The 23,590-nt window shown below is 43.5% G+C and overlaps 1 protein-coding gene across 2 annotated transcripts in view; it reads left to right on the top strand.

Moving 5' to 3' along the window:
* The window catches only part of LOC120021433 (guanine nucleotide-binding protein G(z) subunit alpha), a 58,301-nt gene extending 46,046 nt beyond the window's left edge, over positions 1–12,255 (top strand). For both annotated transcript variants that reach the window (XM_038965199.1, XM_038965200.1), the window contains exon 3: positions 11,199–12,255. In XM_038965199.1, coding sequence (XP_038821127.1) covers positions 11,199–11,543 — 345 coding nt within the window. In that variant the 3' untranslated portion in view covers positions 11,544–12,255. The remainder of the gene's footprint in view (positions 1–11,198) is intronic.
* Positions 12,256–23,590: the final 11,335 nt, after the last annotated feature.

The following is a 23,590-nucleotide window of genomic DNA, read 5'->3' as shown; positions in this document are numbered from 1 at the left end:
TCTCCTTATCCACAATATACACTGCTCAAAAAAATAAAGGGAACACTTAAACAACACAATGTAACTCCAAGTCAATCACACTTCTGTGAAATCAAACTGTCCACTTAGGAAGCAACACTGATTGACAATAAATTTCACATGCTGTTGTGCAAATGGAATAGACAAAAGGTGGAAATTATAGGCAATTAGCAAGACACCCCCCAAAACGAGTGATTCTGCAGGTGGTGACCACAGACCACTTCTCAGTTCCTATGCTTCCTGGCTGATGTTTTGGTCACTTTTGAATGCTGGCGGTGCTCTCACTCTAGTGGTAGCATGAGACGGAGTCTACAACCCACACAAGTGGCTCAGGTAGTGCAGTTCATCCAGAATGGCACATCAATGCGAACTGTGGCAAAAAGGTTTGCTGTGTCTGTCAGCGTAGTGTCCAGAGCATGCAGGCGCTACCAGGAGACAGGCCAGTACATCAGGAGACGTGGAGGAGGCCGTAGGAGGGCAACAACCCAGCAGCAGGACCGCTACCTCCGCCTTAGTGCAAGGAGGTGCACTGCCAGAGCCCTGCAAAATGACCTCCAGCAGGCCACAAATGTGCATGTGTCAGCATATGGTCTCACAAGGGGTCTGAGGATCTCATCTCGGTACCTAATGGCAGTCAGGCTACCTCTGGCGAGCACATGGAGGGCTGTGCGGCCCCACAAAGAAATGCCACCCCACACCATGACTGACCCATCGCCAAACCGGTCATGCTGGAGGATGTTGCAGGCAGCAGAACGTTCTCCACGGCGTCTCCAGACTCTGTCACGTCTGTCACATGTGCTCATGTGCTCAGTGTGAACCTGCTTTCATCTGTGAAGAGCACAGGGCGCCAGTGGCGAATTTGCCAATCTTGGTGTTCTCTGGCAAATGCCAAACGTCCTGCACGGTGTTGGGCTGTAAGCACTACCCCCACCTGTGGACGTCGGGCCCTCATACCACCCTCATGGAGTCTGTTTCTGACCGTTTGAGCAGACACATGCACATTTGTGGCCTGCTGGAGGTCATTTTGCAGGGCGCTGGCAGTGCACCTCCTTGCACTAAGGCGGAGGTAGCGGTCCTGCTGCTGGGTTGTTGCCCTCCTACGGCCTCCTCCACGTCTCCTGATGTACTGGCCTGTCTCCTGGTAGCGCCTGCATGCTCTGGACACTACGTTGACAGACACAGCAAACCTTTTTGCCACAGTTCGCATTGATGTGCCATCCTGGATGAACTGCACTACCTGAGCCACTTGTGTGGGTTGTAGACTCCGTCTCATGCTACCACTAGAGTGAGAGCACCGCCAGCATTCAAAAGTGACCAAAACATCAGCCAGGAAGCATAGGAACTGAGAAGTGGTCTGTGGTCACCACCTGCAGAATCACTCCTGTTTTGGGGGGTGTCTTGCTAATTGCCTATAATTTCCACCTTTTGTCTATTCCATTTGCACAACAGCATGTGAAATTTATTGTCAATCAGTGTTGCTTCCTAAGTGGACAGTTTGATTTCACAGAAGTGTGATTGACTTGGAGTTACATTGTGTTGTTTAAGTGTTCCCTTTATTTTTTTGAGCAGTGTATTTCCCGGAAAACATGTTAGTTACAGAGAGGTTTGGATCTTAGCTGTTAGAGAAAGGGAGGGAAAGTTGCTGCTGTAACATACAACAACGTGCATCGTGTTCTTGTTTGTTACCTCTAGCTATACTCTACCTTCCTGTGGCAACTGTGGCCTGATAATTCACGTGTAACATAAATAAGACAAGATGTACTAGGTCCTGGCTGAGTTAGTACATGAAATCAATTAGTTTTAGCGAGTTATAAATACATTCTTCAGAGGAAAATGCAGTTAGGTGTTAATTGAGTTCACAGTGTAAGGTGTGAGGGTGTACCTGTGAGAATTAGCAGCTTGCGAGGGCACTTTTCAGCAGTGGGATGTCGCAGGTGCAGGAACAATTGACTTCCTGGATGAAACGGGGGGAAATGAAGAGAAAGAAGGAGAGGAAGTCAGGAATGGAGAAGGAAAAAGGGGATTGTTAAGAATTCAGAGCCCCGACTGCTCCCCTCCCCTGTCTTTGAGAACTCAGCCAGTGGACATTATTTATGAACTCTGGGTGTGGTTGGCAGCCACAGCTGATTTGGGACCTTATCAGTAAAGTGTCTGTTGGAACAGTTTACACAGCTTTCCCCTTTATTATAACAGGCTTTTTCAACCCAATGTGTTTTGAAGGTTTGAGAGATGGGCATGAATAATATGAATACTATTTTAATTGTTAATTATATACTATGGAATGTTGATAGGCCTACACAGTGGTTAGTATTCCAATCAACATCATATGACGTATTTTGTTTAGAGAAACATTTTGTTCTGGTACAAACCAAGTTCTGGTGTATTTCAAACCTTCATGCACGTCATATGATGTACGATGTTTGAAATGACGAAAACAGCTCCAGCAGTAGTGGTGTCTGACTCTGACGCATGTTTTTCTGTTAATATACTACATGGCCAAAAGTAGGTGAACACCCCTTCAAATTAGTGAATTTGGCTATTTCAGCCACACCTGTTGCTGACAGGTGTATAAAATCGAGCACACATCCATGCAATCTCCATAGTCAAACATTGGCAGTAGAATGGCCTTACTCAAGAGCTCAGTGACTTTCAACATGGCACCGTCATAGGATGCTACTTTGTGGTAGGCCACACAAGCTCACAGAATGGGACTGTCGAGTGCTGAAGCATATTGAGCGTAAAAATCGTCTGTCCTCGGTTGCAACACTCACTACCAAGTTCCAAACTGCCATCGGAAGCAACGTCAGCATTACAATAACTGTTCGTTGGGAGCTTAATGAAATGGATTTCCATGGCCGACAGCCACACACAAGCCTAAGATCACCATGTGCAATGCCAAGCGTTGGCTGGAGTGGTGTAAAGCTTAGTCCCACGGACTAATCTGGTTTTGGCGGATGCCAGGAGAATGCTACCTGCCCGAATCCATAGTGCCAACTGTAAAGTTTGGTGGAGGAATTATGGCTATTATTGTAGACAATTCTGTGCTTCCATCTTTGTGGCAACAGTTTGGGGAAGGCCCTTTCCTGTTTCAGCATGACAATGCCCCCATGCACAAAGTGAGGTCCATACAGAAATAGTTTGTCGAGATTGGTGTGGAAGAACTTGAATGGCCTGCACAGAGCCCTGACCGCAACCCCATCTAGCACCTTTGGGAGGAATTGGAACGCCGACTGTGAACCAGGCCTAATCGCCCAACATCAGTGTCCATCTCACTAATGCTTTTGTGGCTGATTGGAAGCAAGTCCCCTCAGCAATGTTCCAACATCTAGTGGAAAGCCTTCCCAGAAGAGTGGAGGTTGTTATAGCAGCAAAGGGGGGACCAACTCCATATTAATGGCAATGATTTTTGAATGAGATGTTAGACAAGCAGGTGTCCACATTCTTCTGGTCATGTATTGTATCTTGAAGCCATAACTTCAAATCCACACAATGGACACAGAATCCCCGGGTAACATTATGTCCCAATGTGTCTAATAAACCTTTGGAGCCAGATTAGAATGCGTCTGAAGAGGCAGGGATTGGCAGGGAGGCAAGCAGGGAGACATGGAGGGATTCGGAGACAGTTAGGAAGTCAGGGAGGAAGAGAGTCAGGGAGGGAGTCAGGGAGAGAGACAGCATTAGGGCTGGCCCAGATTCTCAGTCGCTACCTCCCTGAGATCCCCCATACCTCCTCTGAGGGAGTTGACGCCGCTCATTCTCAAATAGCAATCTCTCTCTCCCCTCTCTCACGAAGGACGGAATGACTCGGTCTTAAACAGGAATATATTTTGAGGTATTTCTTTTTTTGTGTGTGTATCGGTGCAGAAATCTTTCTTTGATTCACTGTGAGACAAGAAGGAACCCCTGGCATTATCTCTAGGCAGTTTACTGATGCCAAAGTTTTTTTTGTCAGTCTATGGGACAGCTAAGGATAGAGGAGTCTTTAGGTTAGAGATAGGGAGATAGCAGGAAACAAATGATCAAGATAAAGCTTCCTAGAGAGCCATAGCAGAACTGGGAGAAGAATGACTGAGAGCTGAGGTTTCTCCACAGAGAAAAAGCACCGGATCTACAATTACATGAGTAATGGAGTGGGTATGGCTCTATAGTATAACCTAATCAACTCACTAACCACAGTCATCATTCAGCCATGCCCTTTAACAAAATGGACCCAGTTGCAATGGTTACCTTAAACTGCCAACATCCTTTGCGCAATCGGCTGATGTTGAATGTCCAATTTTTTTTTATTTTTTTTTGCCAAGGCACCTGATTGGATTAGATAGCTCATGGATGTTTCTCAGCCATTGACAGACAAGAACAAATGATGAACAAACTGATGTAACAATAGCACAGCTAATTGTTCAGCTTTGGAATATTGGTTTCTGTGAGCTGTAATGACTTATAATGCTTGCCTAGTGCTTGATCTAGGGGAGAGGTGAGAAGGGGAGAGAAGATAAGAGAGAGTGGGTAGGGTGTGTGTCTGCCTGTAGATTTGATCTGCAGCGAAAGGACAGGACAGGTCCAGAGGTAATTTCAAGGAAGAGTTTGAATACAGGAGGCTGGGGAACACATGATGACCTTTGACTATGATATGCTAACATGTAATACAAGGCTGAATGACAGCAAAGAGGACATGAATGGGCAGAATCATGAGTACTGTAACCATAGAATTAGGAATTAGATCTCGACTCTCTCTTATTCCATCACATGTAGTGTAGTGCTGAATCACTGGTAGGGCATGCTACACAGGGATTTTAGACCCACCAGCCCATATTCCCTGATGCATTTACCCTGTCCCATCTCTGTCTTCATAATGAATTGGTTGCCATGGCTTCAGTTGCCTAGCAACAGACCAGTCAAACGCTCCTAATCCTGGGCTGTTGACAGTGAGCTGTGACTAGGGGAGGGGGAGGAGGACTGTACAACACACAGCAGCACTGGAGAGAATAGATATGAGGTGTGTGTGCACGTGCATGCACTTCCGCGTGTGTGTGTTCTGCCTGCATGGGTGCGTGTACTGTAAGTAAATGAATGTTTGTATGCGGGAGGGAGCGCTCAACAACTGGGTTACATACTGTGTGTATGTGAGGTGAGAACAAAGTACAAGGGCTTGTTGGTGGAGTGGTGTACAGTGGACATACATTTCAAAGAGCTGTTACAGTGATCTGTGATTGCACTCTAAGCCCCATAGACATAGTAGAGATGTTAAATTAAAGTGTCCAGTGACTCCAGAGAGGATCCAGAATAGGACCACACTTATCAACAGGTTTAACATATCCTAAGGAGCGTAGGCATACTTTCTCACGCTTCAATTTAACAAGTTAATATGAAAGTCCTAATTAAACGAGTTAAGGTAATACAATTTTATATTAATGATTAGGGAATTATGTCTAATTGGAAACTGGGTTTCACAGCAGATAGGATGATATAGAGCAGGGGTATTCAACTCTTACGCTATGAGATCTGGAGCCTGCTTGTTTTTAGTTCTACCGGATATTGCACCCACCTTGTGTCCCAGGTCTAAATCAGTCCCTGATTAGAGGGGAACAATGAAGTGGAATAGGCTTCAATGTCCAGAGTTGAGTTTGATGGACATATAGTGGCTTGCGAAAGTATTCACCCCCCTTGGCATTTTTCCTATTTTGTTGCCTTACAACCAGGAATTAAAATAGATTTTTGGGAAGTTTGTATCATTTGATTTACACAACATGCCTACCACTTTGAAGATGCAATTATTTTTGTGTGTGAAACAAACAAGAAATAAGACAAAAAACCAGAACTTGAGCGTGCATAACTATTCACCCCCCAAAGTCAATACTTTGTAGAGCCACCTTTTGAAGCAACGGCAGCTGCAAGTCTCTTGGGGTATGTCTCTATAAGCTTGGCACATCTAGCCACTGGGATTTTTGCCCATTCTTCAAGGCAAAACTGCTACAGGTCCTTTCAAGCTGGATGGGTTCCCTGGTGTAAAGCAATCTTTAAGTCATACCACAGATTCTCAATTGGATTGAGGTCTGGGCTTTGACTAGGCCATTCCAAGACATTTAAATGTTTCCCCTTAAACCACTCGAGTGTTGCTTTAGCAGTATGCTTAGGGTCATTGTCCTGCTGGAAGGTGAACCTCCGTCTTAGTCTCAAATCTCTGGAAGACTGAAACAGGTTTCCCCCAAGAATTTCTCTGTATTTAGCGCCATCCATCATTCCTTCAATTCTGACCAGTCTCCCAGTCCCCACCACCATGCTTCACTGTGGGGATGGTGTTCTCGAGGTGATGAGAGGTGTTGGGTTTGCGCCAGACATAGCGTTTTCCTTGATGGCCAAACAGCTCAATTTTTGTCTCATCTGACCAGAGTACCTTCTTCCATATGTTTGGTGAGTCTCCCACATGCCTTATGGCGAACACCAAACGTGTTTGCTTATTTTTTCTTTAAGCAAATGCTTTTTTTCTGGCCACTCTTCCGTAAAGTCCAGCTCTGTAGAGTGTACGGCTTAAAGTGGTCCTATGGACAGATACTCCAATCTCCGCTGTGGAGCTTTGCAGCTCCTTCAGGGTTATCTTTGGTCTCTTTGTTGCCTCTCTGATTAATGCCCTTCTTGCCTGGTCCGTGAGTTTTTGTGGGCGGCCCTCTCTTGGCAGGTTTGTTGTGGTGCCATATTCCTTCCATTTTTTAATAATGGATTTAATGGTGCTCCTTGGGATGTTCAACATTTTTAACCCAACCCTGATCTGTACTTCTCCACAACTTTGTCCCTGACCTGTTTGGAGGGCTCCTTGGTCTTCATGGTGCCACTTGCTTGGTGGTGCCCCTTGCTTAGTGGTGTTGCAGACTCTGGGGCCTTTCAGAACAGGTGTATATATACTGAGATCATGTGACACTTACAGTAGATTGCACACAGGTAGACTTTATTTAACTAATTATGTGACTTCTGAAGGTAATTGGTTGCACCAGATCTTATTTAGGTGCTTCATAGCAAGGGGGTGAATACATATGCATTATTTTTTAAATTTTTAACAAATATTTTCATTTCAATTCACCAATTTGGACTATTTTGTGTATGTCCATTACATGAAATACAAATACATTTATATTATAGGTTGTAATGCAACAAAATAGGAAAAACGCCAAGGGGGATGAATACTTTTGCAAGGCATTCCACTCTTGGCGTAGCTCTTGAAACACTCACCGACTATGCAAGAAAATGTAGTCAATATTGAAACAAAATTTAAGATCTCAAACTCAGTTAGTCCTTGCCTCTCCTAATCCACATAGAGCATTTCTACAAAGCCACCATGTTTTCTCCCAACCATGCATGTATACCAGGAGTGTCAAACTCATTCCATGGAGGGCCTAGTGGCTGTGGGTTGTAGTTTTTTTCCTTTCAATTAAGACCTAGGCAACTAGTTGAGGGGAGTATCTTACTAATCAGTGACCTTAATTAATCAATCAAGTACAAGGGAGGAGTGAAACCCGCAGACACTCGCCCCTACGTGGAATGAGTTCGACATGTGATGTTAACCAACACACAGCAAAGTGCACTGTGTTGTAACCCAACACTTTTGCCTATAAATGATAGGGGTGTCTAGCAAGCAGTAGTAGTCATGTGAGTTAGACTTTAGAGTCCTTGATGAATGTATACATTATACATCATAATTATTATGGTATGGAGAATGTATAGGGGACATCAATGACAGTAAAACATTGAAACATAAAAATTACTTGTGGAACCTTCTTGAATTCACATCATCCTGGAATTAAATGTTGTTTATAGGCTGCACATTTAGTTGAATCTTGCAGAACCCAGAGCTTTTGATTGGATGTTGCAAAGAGCAGCAACACAGTGTACAGCCAGCGAGAGGAGAGAGAACTGAGACAAGAGAGAGAGTGTATGTGTATAGAGAGCCCTTTTCTTTGAGGCTCTGCCAATTATATGGTAGTGCCATATGAAGCGAACCTTAATGAATTGAATTATGGAGGGGTGGCTCTTCACTCACTCCAGGATATATATTTACTGGAAACAAAGCATTAACACAGGGTTAACCCTCCTCATTAATACTTAAGCGTAGGCTTGTGTGTCTAGAGTGCTCAGGGAGAAGGGGCACTGCCAGGAGGCCATGGAGAGGGAGGGTGATGGTGTGTGCAGTGTCTATGGGAGGGGGGAGCTTCATGCTGTGTGTTGCTACCCTGGTACCCACTCCCCTTTCCCTCCTTGCCACTCTCCCTCAGAGAAGCTGTAACTCTTACTATGATGGAGTCGGCAGGTACGGAGTATAGAGGATCCCAAAGCACAGTGAGTGGGCTTCTGCCTTCCTCTCCACGCAGCAGGGCTCTGGCGTAGAACCTCTGAGAACATGTGGAGGGCAGGAGCCACTGGCTCTGACCTTATTTAGTGTACACAGCTTAGGGCCCTGAGCTCAGTCCCTATTATCAAATCAAATTGTATTTGTCACATGCGCCGAATACAACAGGTGTGGACCTTACCGTGAAATGCTTACTTGCAAGCCCTTAACCAACAATGCAGTTTTAAGAAAATAGAGATAAGAAAATATTTACTATAAGCTAAATTAAAAAAAATACTAAATAAAATAACAATAATGAGGCTATATACAGGGGGTACCGAGTCAATGTACAGGTTAGTCGAGGTAATTTGTATAGAGACTATGCATAGATAATAAACAGCGAGTAGCAGCAGTGTAAAAACAAAGGGGGGGCAATGTAAATAGTCCGGGTAGTCACTTGATTAATTGTTCAGCAGTATTATGGCTTGGGGGTAGAAGCTATTAAGGAGCCTTTTGGACCTAGACTTGGCGCTCCAGTACCGCTTGCCATGCGGTAGCAGAGAGAAAAGTCTATGACGGGTGACTGGAGTCTTTGACCATTTTTTGGGCCTTCCTCTGACACCGCCTGGTATATAGGTCCTGGATGGCAGGAAGCTTGGCCCCAGTGATGTACTGAGCCGTACGCACTACCCTCTGTTGCGGCTTACGTTCTGATGCCAGGCAGTTGCCATACCAGGCGGTGATGCAACCGGCCAGGATGCTCTCGATGGTGCAGCTGTATAACTTTTTGAGGATCTGGGGACCCATGCCAAATCTTTTCAGTCTCCTGAGGGGGAAAAGGTGTTGTCGTGCCCTCTTCACAACTTTCTTGGTGTTTTTGGACCAAATAGTTTGTTGGTGATGTGGACACCAAGGATGCCTACTTATACCAGAGAAAAGAGCCTGCGTCTCACGCCACTGCACCGGTTCCTGTTTGGAGAATCTCTAAGCTCCACCAAGAGCTGCTTTAGATCCATAACAAGTCCGTTTATTGATGATTGGTTCATAGAATTTATAGTATAAAGGCATCTGAGTTTATTTGCCTAGTCCCTGGTTTAACATAGCACACATCTCTCTCTCTCTCTTTCTCTCTTTCTTGATCTTGTGATTTGCTCAGAGCACCATGATATTTTGTGTAACCTTTTAAACAGCAGCCCAGTCTTCGAAATGAGCTCCTCCTTCAGTCACAAGCTACTGGATACACACCACATGCCTGCAGCCTCTCCATTCCCATCCATATTTCTCCCCCCCCCCCCCCCCCCCCCCCACACACACACACACACACACACACACACACACACACACAGACAGACAGACAGACAGACAGATAAAGGCACATTCTTGCAGTACGTCTACTGTTAATCATTTTAAAACTGGGGGGCTTTAATGTAATATCAGATCTATCAGGCCTAAGGTTTTTGTTAGTCACATAGATATTGTACATCTTTGGAAAAGCATAATCCATTACCGTGCTCTACTTCCTGCATCTGTACTGATGATGTCAGTCAGATTGTTCATCTTTTCACATTTGGCTTCACCAACTGCCCAGCATGATCAGCAACTGTTTCCTTGTTATTCTTCTATGACAACTACACTACCCATTAACATGTGCAAGTATTTTTCAGTATGCCAGTATTTTAGAGAGCTATTAATGTCCTCTTTGTTTTTACATTTAATGGGTTTTAGAGGTTTGAAACACAAACATTCACCAAAAGTTGAATTGTTTTGCTAACAGAACTGGCTCCGTTTCAGGAATTTGGAAAACATTTTTAGGAGAAAAATACAACTTATCCTAGGGGTTTAGATAACGCACAGCTGACATCTCTGAGGCAGCACAAAACAAATGGGTCTTAGTCTGGTGGTAAAAAAAACGAAGAACCACAAGATACGCATATTGCGTAATTTAAAATGAGTCCAAAAAATAGTCATAAAAAGAGAAAAGACAGTGAAGTTGTGTTTTGGGCAAAGGCAACGTCAGGCAGGCTATGCTTATGCTTCCATGACTAAAGCTGAAGGGTTGCGTAAATATGTCATCACTGAGTATATGTTGGGCTTAAGAGATGTACTCAACCTATCAAGTCTATTCTGTCGCTTAGTCCAACTGTTCACACTGGCAATTGTTCCTGTACATGGTTACGTTCAGAGTAACACACGGTGGAGATTCCATGAAACGTAATACCTTTGTTTTGTGATACATTTCATACTCATCTGACCTCAAAAACAAGTCTTTGATGTGTTATTTTACTGTGCATAGTTCCAGTAACTCAGTTAGTGTTTATGTGGGCAGTAACATTTCTCTACTCATGCTAAGGTTAGTGACAGAGAGGAGACATGTGCTCTGTTTTCCTGCGGGATGACAGTTTAAGTGCAGGTCTTTGTCTGACCAAGTCGTCAGCACATGTTTACACAACATAGAAGACACACCTATGGCTGCTCGAGTGGAAATCTGTGACGTGCAGAGCAACAGCCACAAATATTTTTTTATCTACACTATAGGTTCAAAACCTGTTCTTATTTTCAATGAGTTATTGCCAACATTGTATTACATTTTTTGGCAGATATAACAGTTGAAGCAAATCATTTTCACAATCAATAAAAATGATAGATTAAATACACTCCAATTAATTTAACACAATCAAGGCTAAAAACAGCCTGTATGTAAAATAGCATTCAAAGGATCCTGTTCATTGTTCATTGTTCACTGGTTCATTGTTTGTTGAACAGCCATTCTCTCACATATCTATAGGCTGTGTCTCATGTCAGTACGCAAACGAAAATTCTCATTATTGACTCTTCTTCCTCTCTCCCTCCCTCCTCTCTACAGAGTCGTATGGCAGAGAGCCTGCGTCTGTTTGACTCCATCTGCAACAACAACTGGTTCACCAACACCTCACTCATCCTCTTCCTCAACAAGAAGGACCTGTTGGCCGAGAAGATCAAGCGCATCCCTCTGACTGTGTGCTTCGCCGACTACAGAGGTCAGAACACCTACGAGGAAGCAGCGGTCTACGTGCAGCGCCAGTTTGAGGACCTCAACCGCAACAAGGAGACCAAGGAGATCTACTCGCACTTCACCTGTGCCACAGACACCAGCAACATCCAGTTTGTGTTCGATGCAGTCACAGATGTGATCATCCAGAACAATCTCAAGTACATTGGGCTGTGCTAGGACTGGGGATAGGGTGGGGGGAGAGCGGGCTGCTTGGCAGCAGTAGGCCCGCTCGCTACCAGGCACGGTACACACAAGGTCTGCCTGTCTGTCCGTCTCTTTGAGGAAGTGGAAGAAAGAAAAAGCCTGCAAGGGGGTTGGGATTGTCAGGGACAGGCTATAGGTTCAACCGACCTGCTTGAAATGTTAGAGTGGAGGGTCAAAGGTCAAGATGGGATTCACCCAAGGTCAGCATAAATGTGTTTGCACTGAATATATAAGTATGTAGAGACACACAAACACACATGTACACACACATCCTTATTTTTGCTCACACACAAGGACTTGGGATCAACTGTCAAGCATTTGTTTGACATGGAAACACTGGAAACTGAAGACCGTGTCCCCTACCCTCTGCCTGCCAAACTTGGGATTGAGCAGTCCGAGTTCTTTACTGTCAGTTTCAAAGTTACATTTGTCTTTTTAGGTTGTTTGATTTACCTGAGTCAATGAATGCTGCTTTGCGAGAAGAATTTTGAAAATCAATAATTTCCTTTGGATTTTTCCCCCTTAAAAGGTGGGTTCACCTGGCAAGGTATAGGGAGATGATGAGTCACAGATGTCCTGGGAAAATCGTACGAGGACATGACTTACTGTATGTCACAGGGTTTCCGTCCATGGGAGAAAACGTCCACAAAACGTCTAAAGCTGAAGTAAAGGGTATTTATCTACACACATTGGATCTCATTTTTTGAGGGCTGAATGGCTCTTCAAGGTTATTCTGTTGGTCTTTCTTTATTTGTCAAAACCTGCCTTTTAGAGCAGGTCTCTGACTTACCAGGAGAGTGTTTCACGCCATAGAGTCATCGAGTGTTCTCTAAGATCATTCCAGTAACAAAGACTTAAAAAACAGTGCCAATTTTAGTGTAAATAAAAACAGATCCCATCAATAATATTATCTTTTGGGTTTTTATTGACAGAAACAGTAAAACATGCATGATTTTGTTACTTTGGGATATTGATACATTTTTCTTTCAGATATGATTTCTTTTATTTTAGGTTTAACTAATATATTCCCCAAAAATATATATAAAAGTCAAACACTGTCTACAATTGTACAGCTGTTGTCTAAGAGGAATATATTGAAAAGAGTTCTATAAATTGAGATGATGATGATGATGATGATGATGGTGATGACACCAATGACAAGCTCATTACAAACCCAGCATGAGAACATAAAGTGGATGGAGGATTAAAGGAGAAAAGTTAAGACTGCAAAAAATATGAATTACAAAAAACAAACGTTTCAGTTTAATCCTCCTTGCGTAGTCTATGTGGACGTTGTTATACAGTGGGTTTGATGTGTAAATATGCTGTAAGGTTCACTGTTAAAACAAATTATCAATAAAAGGTTGAGTTAGAATAGAGAGAGAGAGTGAGAGAGAACGTGAAAGAGAGAGAGAGAGAGAGAACGTGAAAGAGAGAGAGAGGGATGAAAGCCCCGCTCTACTCTCCTCCAACCCTCAACTTTTCAGCTAAGAGGATGATGTGCAAACTCAGCTAAGGGCTTCAGGCTTGACTTTACAGGATGTCCAGTTCAACAAAAAACAGCCAATTTAGAAGAACTATAAAAAATAATAAAAAATAAAATGAATTATGCAAATCCTGGTTGTGCAGAGAATGTGTTTTTGGGTGGTGGTCATGGGTAGGGTGGGAGTATACAGGGAAATACATGCTGCTATGTTTCAGATCTGCATGAGAAAAGTTTCCACAAATATCATTCCAGACACTGTGGCTGATGAAGCACTTATGCCACTAATTCTAATCTCACACCACGCTCCCACTATTTCCCTCCATAAAGTATTTTCCAATTTGTGAGTGGAACATGCAGTTCCTAAACCATCTCTCTCTCTTCTCTCCTAAATAACCATAAAAAGAGCCTGTTCTTTTCTGGGCCACCATGCTGCACTACCAGGGAGGGACACATAATTAACACACAATTAGAGTAGGCAATTCAATTACTGGTAAATTGATTTATGTAATGAGAATTGTGTTGCAGCAGAGACGTGACAGGGTGGCAGAGGCGATTAGGATGACCACACATTCCACTCTAATTAGAGCACAAACCCTGTATGACCTTTTCCTACTGCGAATGGTTACACAGGTCACTGTTCGGCCAGCCACAGAGCCTCCTGCTTATTTAGAATGTATAGCAGAATCTATGCATTATTGCTTCATTAAGTTAGCTTGCATGGAATGATCGACGTGACTGAGTAAAAACAAAGGACAGTGTCTGTCAGAGCCGTGGCGGATTACTCAATCTCAACCCTGACCTGCTGACCCTTTAGCTGGACCTGGTTTTAACCTTGTTGACATCTAAGCCTCAGAGAGAGAGAGAGAGAGAGAGAGAGAGAGAGATCCACCAAGACTCCTATTTTGTGAGTATGGTTATGGAGTAATAGTAACAGTAACAATGGGCATTTGTTTGAGTTGTAAAATGTAAATGAATTCCAGTGAAAAGAAAGCAGAGGCCTGCTAAAATCACGCCTAGTGGCTGTCATGAGGAGTGATACGAACTGAGCAAGAGACTACAGAATACTTTTGAATTACTGGATGGGAGGTGAATTTAAAGACATGGAGATCAAACAGACTTAAAACCGTCAATGTTTTCAATCATTCATCCATCATGGAAATATAATTTCAAAAGCTTCAGTACAAAATATATCTGACATCACATGGCAGAGGCAATTACCACTGAGGTGCTGTGGACACAGTATGTTTTTTAATAATGTTGTTGGTGGGTGAAGTGGAAACAGTGTGGAACAAAGCAAGCGGCAGCCATACATGGAAACAAGTTTTGCACTCACAAAATTGTTAGGAATTATAACATTGAGGGCCAGAGCAATGTTTCTGGAGCATGCTTTGTGTTTCCACCAGAAATGCTCTTAAGGCATCTACTGGTGTTGAAATGCATTGTGTGCTCACTTGTAAAGCAAATGGTTTTATCTCTATTTGCTTTGTATCTTCTTGCTGTAACTCAGTGGGATCACAACTCGATTTTTATAGATTTTTGTGCAATTTGCAGCATATGACAGACACCTCAAAAGACTTCAGTCGAGTTTCTCAAGTGTATTAGTAATAGAAGATGCCTGACGATGCCCTTTGCCAACAGAGGTGTTGAAAATACACAATATTTTTGATAAAACAAACACAATGACAGGCCCAAATTCCATGCTGAAAGTCAGGGAGGACATGTGAATGTCTATTCAAACGTCATCATTCAGCACAACTGTAATATGATCCTCTGCTAAAGTGCTTAACTGTCATATTTGTCTGTCTTGTCTCTGTCACTGAAAAGCCCAAATGGCTTTGCAACAGGATAGGATTAATGTTAGGGAGGTGAGGGGTGCAATTAAGCCTCATACACTGTTTTACAGTCAATCACTATTGATCAGGGATGAAATGGAATTACACCTTGGGTGAGAAGGAGCTATTAACTCACATGCATTCGGGTTAGTGGACATTAAAAGGACATTAGTTGGCACTGACAAAACGTTGGCACACGGTGGCAGACAGTGATCCTGTTAAGACTTCCCTCTCAGGCACCAGGCCTGGGACCTATTTGACAGTTGGACAATCCTTTATAATTATAAGATAGGGGAATAAGGTTTTATGTAGGTAGGATGTGGGGAAAAATCAAACCTGTTTTGCATGACACAGCAGTATGCATGGATGGCTCTGTATCTGGACCTATGCTGCCTCCCTGTGGGTGAGAGTGGAACTTGCAGCAGCAGTGACAGATTCACCGCATACTGAGAAGACACCTGTCTGAAAACAGAGGTGGGATATTTTTTCATAAATATATCTAACATTGCCCACTCCCCACCAGACAGATATTTGCCCACTTCAAACAGTGCATAAGCAGAGAGGCCTCTACATGTCTCCCCCTGAGACTTTTTCCAGCTGATGAGAGACTCTCTGTAGCCAATCAATTCTTAATGAGAAAGAGGAATTAAGCCTCTAGAGCTATCGATCATTTCAATGATTGGTCTTATTCACTTCCATCACACAGACAGCATCATCTGCAATAATTTGGAGGACCTTGGCAATCAGTTTCATTTTTCTCTGTACACTTTTGAGAGCTTGTGTGTTCAAACATACTGACTAGAGAAGAAAGGGGAGGAAGAGTGGGACCACTGTTCTTACTAAAGAATAAAAAGTAAACACATACTTCAGTTTCATTACTGTAACTTTCCAGGATTTCTCATCATTGCATAGATGGAATAGACTGCAGCTGGTTTCACATGGCCCTATACCCCCTTCATAGACGCGCCTACTGATGAAGGCATCTTCTTCCGGGGGGGGGGGGGCTTTTGTTAAGAGCCCCGACGCTCGGTCTGAATTTGAACACGGTAGCCCATTCATAGAAGCTAACTACCTTTACCGTTGATGAAGGTATCTTCTTCCCGGAGTCCTTTTGTTCAGAGCCCCGACGCTGTTTCTAGAACTGTATAGCAATTGAGAATCGATTCACGTTAAGATGGAGTATTTGGCTGTTTTGGCTGCCAGAGCGAGTCTACCTCTGAAGAGAACATCGGTAGCCTCACCTGCACTCTTTACAGGCCCAGTGCAGTCAAAAACGTAATTTTCAAGTGTTTCATATACAGTGGGGAGAACAAGTATTTGATACACTGCCGATTTTGCAGGTTTTCCTACTTACAAAGCATGTAGAGAGAGGTCTGTAATTTTTTATCATAGGTACACTTCAACTGTGAGAGACGGAATCTAAAACAAAAATCCAGAAAATCACATTGTATGATTTTTAAGTAATTAATTTGTATTTTATTGCATGACATAAGTATTTGATCACCTACCAACCAGTAAGAATTCCGGCTCTCACAGACCTGTTCGTTTTTCTTTAAGAAGCCTTCCTGTTCTCCACTCATTACCTGTATTAACTGCACCTGTTTGAACTCGTTACCTGTATAAAAGACACCTGTCCACACACTCAATCAAACAGACTCCAACCTCTCCACAATGGCCAAGACCAGAGAGCTGTGTAAGGACATCAGGGATAAAATTGTAGACCTGCACAAGGCTGGGATGGGCTACAGGACAATAGGCAAGCAGCTTGGTGAGAAGGCAACAACTGTTGGCGCAATTATTAGAAAATGGAAGAAGTTCAAGATGACGGTCAATCACCCTCGGTCTGGGGCTCCATGCAAGATCTCACCTCGTGGGGCATCAATGATCATGAGGAAGGTGAGGGATCAGCTCAGAACTACACGGCAGGACCTGGTCAATGACCTGAAGAGAGCTGGGACCACAGTCTCAAAGAAAACCATTAGTAACAAACTACGCCGTCATGGATTCAAATCCTGCAGCGCACGCAAGGTCCCCCTGCTCAAGCCAGCGCATGTCCAGGCCCGTCTGAAGTTTGCCAATGACCATCTGGATGATCCAGAGGAGGAATGGGAGAAGGTCTTGTAGTCTGATGAGACAAAAATAGAGCTTTTTGGTCTAAACTCCACTCGCCGTGTTTGGAGGAAGAAGAAGGATGAGTACAACCCCAAGAATACCATCCCAACCGTGAAGCATGGAGGTGGAAACATCATTCTTTGGGGATGCTTTTCTGCAAAGGGGACAGGACGACTGCACCGTATTGAGGGGAGGATGGATGGGGCCATGTATCGCGAGATCTTGGCCAACAACCTCCTTCCCTCAGTAAGAGCATTGAAGATGGGTCGTGGCTGGGTCTTCCAGCATGACAACGACCCGAAACACACAGCCAGGGCAACTAAGGAGGGGCTCCGTAAGAAGCATCTCAAGGTCCTGGAGTGGCCTAGCCAGTCTCCAGACCTGAACCCAGTAGAAAATCTTTGGAGGGAGCTGAAAGTCTGTACTGCCCAGCGACAGCCCCGAAACCTGAAGGATCTGGAGGAGTCTGTATGGAGGAGTGGGCCAAAATCCCTGCTGCAGTGTGTGCAAACCTGGTCAAGAACTACAGGAAACGTATGATCTCTGTAATTGCAAACAAAGGTTTCTGTATCTAATATTAAGTTCTGCTTTTCTGATGTATCAAATACTTATGTCATGCAATAAAATGTTAATTAATTACTCAAAAATCATACAATGTGATTTTCTGGATTTTTGTTTTAGATTCCGTCTCTCACAGTTGAAGTGTACCTATGATAAAAATTACAGACCTCTACATGCTTTGTAAGTAGGAAAACCTGCAAAATCGGCAGTGTATCAAATACTTGTTCTCCCCACTGTATATTTCCACACTATGAGGTTGGGATAATACTGTTAAATTGTGAAAATTATGATCAATGCCCTTTAAGTGTAAGAGCTGTTTGAAAAGACTACCTGAAATGTCAGCTTGTTTTGGTGGGACGAAGTTTTGACCTTCCATGGGGACACCACCATGTGGTAAATTAGTTTATAGACCAATAAGAAAGAGTTCCAAACCTCTCTGTCAATAACAGCTAACTTTCAGTTTCCCCATCCCCACTCAGACCACTCCCAGACAGTCCAAGCAAAAATCACAGTAAGGTGATCGCTCCGCCATTTCCTGTTTGCAAAATGTTTATGTGACAAAACAAGCAAGTACAGTGTAGAGAATCATTGTACCATCTAAACCGCTGTGAAATATATTTTCCATAATAAAAAATATTGTATATTCAGCTGTTTGAAGCTGGTGTAAAAAAACAAAAGTAAAAGATGCAAAAACAAAACTTAAGATAGGGAAGCATAGGAATAGCGCACATAGAACAGATCTACCGCTTCTTAGACTTCCTTTCAATGAGAATGAAAGATCACTAACTCACATTTCTATGTGAATTTGGTCAGGTAGCCCAAAAAGTTACATATTGCAGCTTTAATTGTTACCCAGAAAGGATTTGATTTTGAGATAAAAATAAAGGGCTGCGTTGTGATTTAGAATTCTTCATGATTCTAGCTATGGGAACACACAAAACATGTTGTTGGTTGGAATGGCCATATGCACTAGATATGCAGGTAACTGCCAAAATAAAGGAAACATGAACATAAAGCGTCTTAATAGGGCATTGGTCCACCACAAGCCAGAACAGCTTCAATGCACCTTGGCATAGATTTTACAAGTGTCTTGAACTCTATTGGAGGAAGGCAACACCATTCTTCCTCAAGAAATGACATAATTTGGTGTTTTGTTGATGGTGGTGGGAAATGCTGTTCAATGGCGAACGTGCATAAAGATGGCAGAATTCAGATATGATGTCATTGTTTTAGCACTATCCACTGAGTTTTATAACAACGTTTTTTTTCAAATTGCTTGTGTCTAGAAGCAAAAATTGGGATCATGTATACTCTGCTAATGACCATACAAAAAAAGACTCACAGAGAACAATGTACAATACAGCGAACTAGCAAAATGAGGAATTTGTGATAAGTGCATGGGGGCCGCCATCTTTATGCACCTCTGCTAATAGGTTGAGATCAGGTGACTGAGATGGCCATGGCATAGGACCCTAGAGGCTCCCGAGTGACGCAGCAGTCTAAGACACTGCATCTCATTGCCAGAGGCGTCACTACAGTCCCTGGTTTGAATCCAGGCTCTATCACATCCGGCCGTGATTGGGAGTCCCATTGGGCGTTGCACATGAGGGGTGGCAGGCAGTCTAGTGGTTAGAGCAGTGGGCCAGTAACCAAAAGGTTGCTGGATCAAATCCCCGAGCGGACAAGGTAAACATCTGTTGTTCTACCCCTGAGCAAGGCAGTTAACCCCCTATTCCCCAGGTGCTGATGTTGATAAAGGCAGCCCCCTGCACCTCTCTGATTCAGAAGGGTTGGATTAAATGCAGAAGACACATTTCATTTGAATACATCCAGTTGGACAACTGATTAGGTTCCCCCCTTTCCCAATTGGCCCAGCACTGTCTGGGTTTGGCCCGGGTAGGCCGTCATTGTAAATAAGAATTTGTTCTTAACTGACTTGCCTAGTTAAATAAATGAAAAAGTACAGTCAATGCTTATGAACTTAAGTTTTTTATGTGAATTTCCATATCATTGACACTAACAAAAGGGTTGAATTGTTCAGCAACATGTGCAGTGAACATGGCTTTGGTGATGAAAGGTACATCATGTACTGACTTATATTCACTTTGTCCCATTCTTTAATCTTGTCTGGGATATAGGTGAGAAACCTGTATGATATATATTAACACAAATGTATTCACTGTAGACACTTGAATTTATTTTAGACCTTTTAAATCATAAACTCTAAGTATATTTGTCTGGATGTTTAAGTAATCACAAAAGTTAGTAAAAATGTGAAGACCAACATGACAAACATGCTATGAAAAAGTTTGTGTTTTGTTATCTTAAAATAAAACAATGTAAATGACTTGTTCATACAAAACTATTGCATTTGGTCATCCCCAAAATGTGGCCATTGAAAGCCTGCGGATAGCTGACAACAGGGTGGCAGGTTTGATGCTGCTCCAGAGTTCCAGAGTCCAGCAGTCTCACCTGGAGTGAAGGGGGATGGACACATGTTAGTTTGGATAAAAGTCTGGGAGACTTACAGGGAGGAGAGAGCATGAGTTGGAGTGAGTACAGTAAATCCAATCCAACCATTGGCCCTGGATAATATGCCAGCATCACACAAGCAGACTGCCATAGTATACCATTATGAGTGGTGCTTACTTCTCTGTGCTCTGGAGAGATCGCAGGAAGTTGGTCAGAAGGCTCTGGAGGTACTTGGACCAGGCTGTCTCTGTAGCACCTAGAGAGAGATGGATAGATGTAGTGAGTGTACTTGAAAGAGAGTGCCCTCACTCCATGACCTACCACTGGTCTAGGGCCTCCTGCCTTGCCTTCTTATCAAAGTCTCTTTGACAGGGAGTTACTCCAGGAGTAGACCATTGTATTAGTTCTTGAAATTATATAATACGATGTAAAGGAAAAAATGATATCATGACTTAATGGCATATAACATGGAGTGCTCCATGTTCCTGCTGATTGCAAGTCTCAACCTGGATGAATGATACATGCCTGTAAATGAGCGGTCATCACTAGTTACCACAGCCACAAAGTCATATATCCTGCCTACTTCTCCAATTTCCCTTCTTAAAATTTGATTTTAAACCTAAGCCTAACCTAAGCACACTGATAAATGTATACCTAACCTTAAATTAAGACCAAAAAGTAACAGTTTGTTTTCATGATTTTTTACGATTTGGCCAATTGACTTGATTAAAAAGAATATGCACTGCATTTTGTGATAATGGTTATGACAAATTACATGGCATCCATGTGAATTTATAGATACGCTATTATTTATATTATGGCACCACGTATCATTTCACTAACAATTGCAACCTCGACTTATTCCATAATGACATCAACGACAACATGCTCCTATACATCAACACCATTATCCCAGAAACCCTAGACCCACTCCAATTTGCATACCGCCCCAACAGATCCACAGATGATGCAATCTCTATTGCACTCCACACTGCCCTTTCCCACCTGGACAAAAGGAACACCTATGTGAGAATGCTATTCATTGACTACAGCTCAGCGTTCAACACCATAGTGCCCTCGAAGCCCATCAATATGCTAAGGACCCTGGGACTAAACACCTCCCTCTGCTGAATCTGAATCCTGGACTTTGTGACAGGCCGCCCCCAGGTGGTAAGGGTAGGTAACAACACATCTGCCACGATGATCCTCAACACAGGGGCCCCTCAGAGGTGTGTGCTCAGTCCCCTCCTGTACTCCATGTTCACTCATGACTGCACGGCCAGGCACGACTCCAACACCATCATAATGGCAGAACACCAAGTTTGCCGATGAAACAACAGTGGTAGGCCTGATCACAGGCAACAACGAGACAGCCTATAGGGAGGAGGTCAGAGACCTGGCCGTGTGGTGCCAGGACAACATCATCTCCCTCAATGTGATCAAGACAAAGGAGATGATTGTGGACTACAGGAAAAAGAGGACCGAGCACGCTCCCATTGTCATTGACGGGGCTGCAGTGGAGCAGGTCGAGAGCTTGAAGTTCCTTGGTGTCCACATCACCAACAAACTAACATGGTCCAAGCACGCCAAGACAGTCGTGAAGAGGGCACGACAAAACCTATTTCCCCTCAGGAAACTGAAAAGATTTGGCATGGGTCCTCAGATCATCAAAAGGTTCTACACCTGCACCATCGAGAGCATCCTGACTGGTTGCATCACTGCCTGGTATGGCAACTGCTTGGCCTCCAACTGCAAGGCACTACAGAGGGTAGTGCAAACGGCCCAGTACATCACTGGGGCCAAGCTTCCTGCCATCCAGGACCTCTATACCAGGCGGTGTCAGAGGAAGGCCCTAAAAATTGTCAAAGACTTCAGTCTAGACTATTCTCCCGGAGCGCCAAGTCTAGGTCCAAAAGGCTCCTTAACAGCTTCTACCCCCAAGCTATAAGACTGCTGAACAATTAATCAAAATACCACCCGGACTATTTGCATTGCCCCCTCCTATTATTTTACACCGCTGCTACTCTCTGTTGTTATCATCTATGCATAGTCACTTTAATAACTCTACCTTCATTTACATATTACCTCAACTAACCGGTGCCCCCGCACATTGACTCTGTACCCGTACCCCCCCTGTATATAGTCTCGCTATTGTTATGTTACTGCTGCTCTTTAATTACTTGTTACTTTTATTTCTTATTCTTATCTTTTTTTTAAACCACATTGTTGGTTAGGGGCTCGTCAGTAAGCATTTCACTATAAGATCTACAGCTGTTGTATTTGGCGCATGTGACTAATAACATTTGATTTGATTTGACTATAGTTAGCTGCTAGCTTAGCCAGATGCAGCCTGTGAGGCCCGGGATAATTTTGCAGCCAAACTGCTTCAAATAGGGTGATTAGCCTAGGTAGCTAGCTAGCTAAATGAAAGTATCAACTATTGCTTAACTCAGAAAGTAGGCTTCACCTCTGAGTTACATCTGTAGGCAATAGCTTGCTAGCTAGCGGGATCTAGCTAATGTGAGCTAGCTTGCATTGTTTCTGACATGCCACAGTCCTGCTTACTTTACATCTGACAGATATGTAACTACTGTAGCTAGCTAGATAAGAATGGTTAATGATAATTGCAGTTCATTATCTAGCAGTTAGCTGGCTAACCAACTATGCAGTTATAAAAGACACTCACTCTGTAACTTACCATACTTTTCTGACCAACTAGACATAGTTGCAGAAGTAAGTGTGTTGAGGCTGCTGCAGCTTTAAGATTTCCTTTCACTGGAACTATGGAGCCTGAACCATGAAAAACAGCCCCAGACAATTATTCCTCCTCCACCAAACTTTACAGTTGGCACTATGCATTCAGGCAGGTAGCGTTCTCCTGGCATCTGCCAAACCCAGATTCGACTGCCAGATGGTGAAGCGTAATTCATCACTCCAGAGAAAGCATTTTCACTCTTCCAGAGTCCAATGGTGGCGAGGTTCACAACACTCCAGGCGACACTTCGCATTGAGCACGGTGTTCTTAGGCTTTTGTGCGGCTGTCGGCCATGCAAACCCATTTCATGAAGCTCCTGACGAACAGTTCTTGTGCTGACTGACGTTGCTTCCAGGGGCAGTTTGGAACTCGGTAGTGAGTGTTGCAACCGAGGACAGACGATTTTTACGCGCTTCAGCACTTAGCTCCTAAGCCATTGTTGATCCGTTTCCACTTCAATAACAGAACTTACAGTTGACCGGGGAAGCTCTAGCAGGGCAGAAATTTGACAAACTGACTTGTCGGAAAGGTGGCATCCTATGACAGTGCCACGTTGAAAGTCACTGAGCTTTTCAGTAAGGCCATTCTACTGCCAATGTTTTGTTGTTTCTTTTGAGATTGCATGGCTGGGTGCTCGATTTTATACCCCTAACCTAAATCCACAAATTTGAAGGGGTGTCCACATACTTTTGTATATATAGTGTAGCTATTCAGTACATTGCAGTAGTCATGGCCAGGATTCTCGTTCACAGGTTGATCATCGCACAGCCCTACCATAATGCAGGAGACAAGGTACGGGATG

Source organism: Salvelinus namaycush, chromosome 26, assembly GCF_016432855.1.
Source record: "Salvelinus namaycush isolate Seneca chromosome 26, SaNama_1.0, whole genome shotgun sequence".
In the NCBI taxonomy this organism is placed as follows: Eukaryota; Metazoa; Chordata; class Actinopteri; order Salmoniformes; family Salmonidae; genus Salvelinus; species Salvelinus namaycush.
This window is presented reverse-complemented; position numbering and strand designations above follow the sequence as displayed.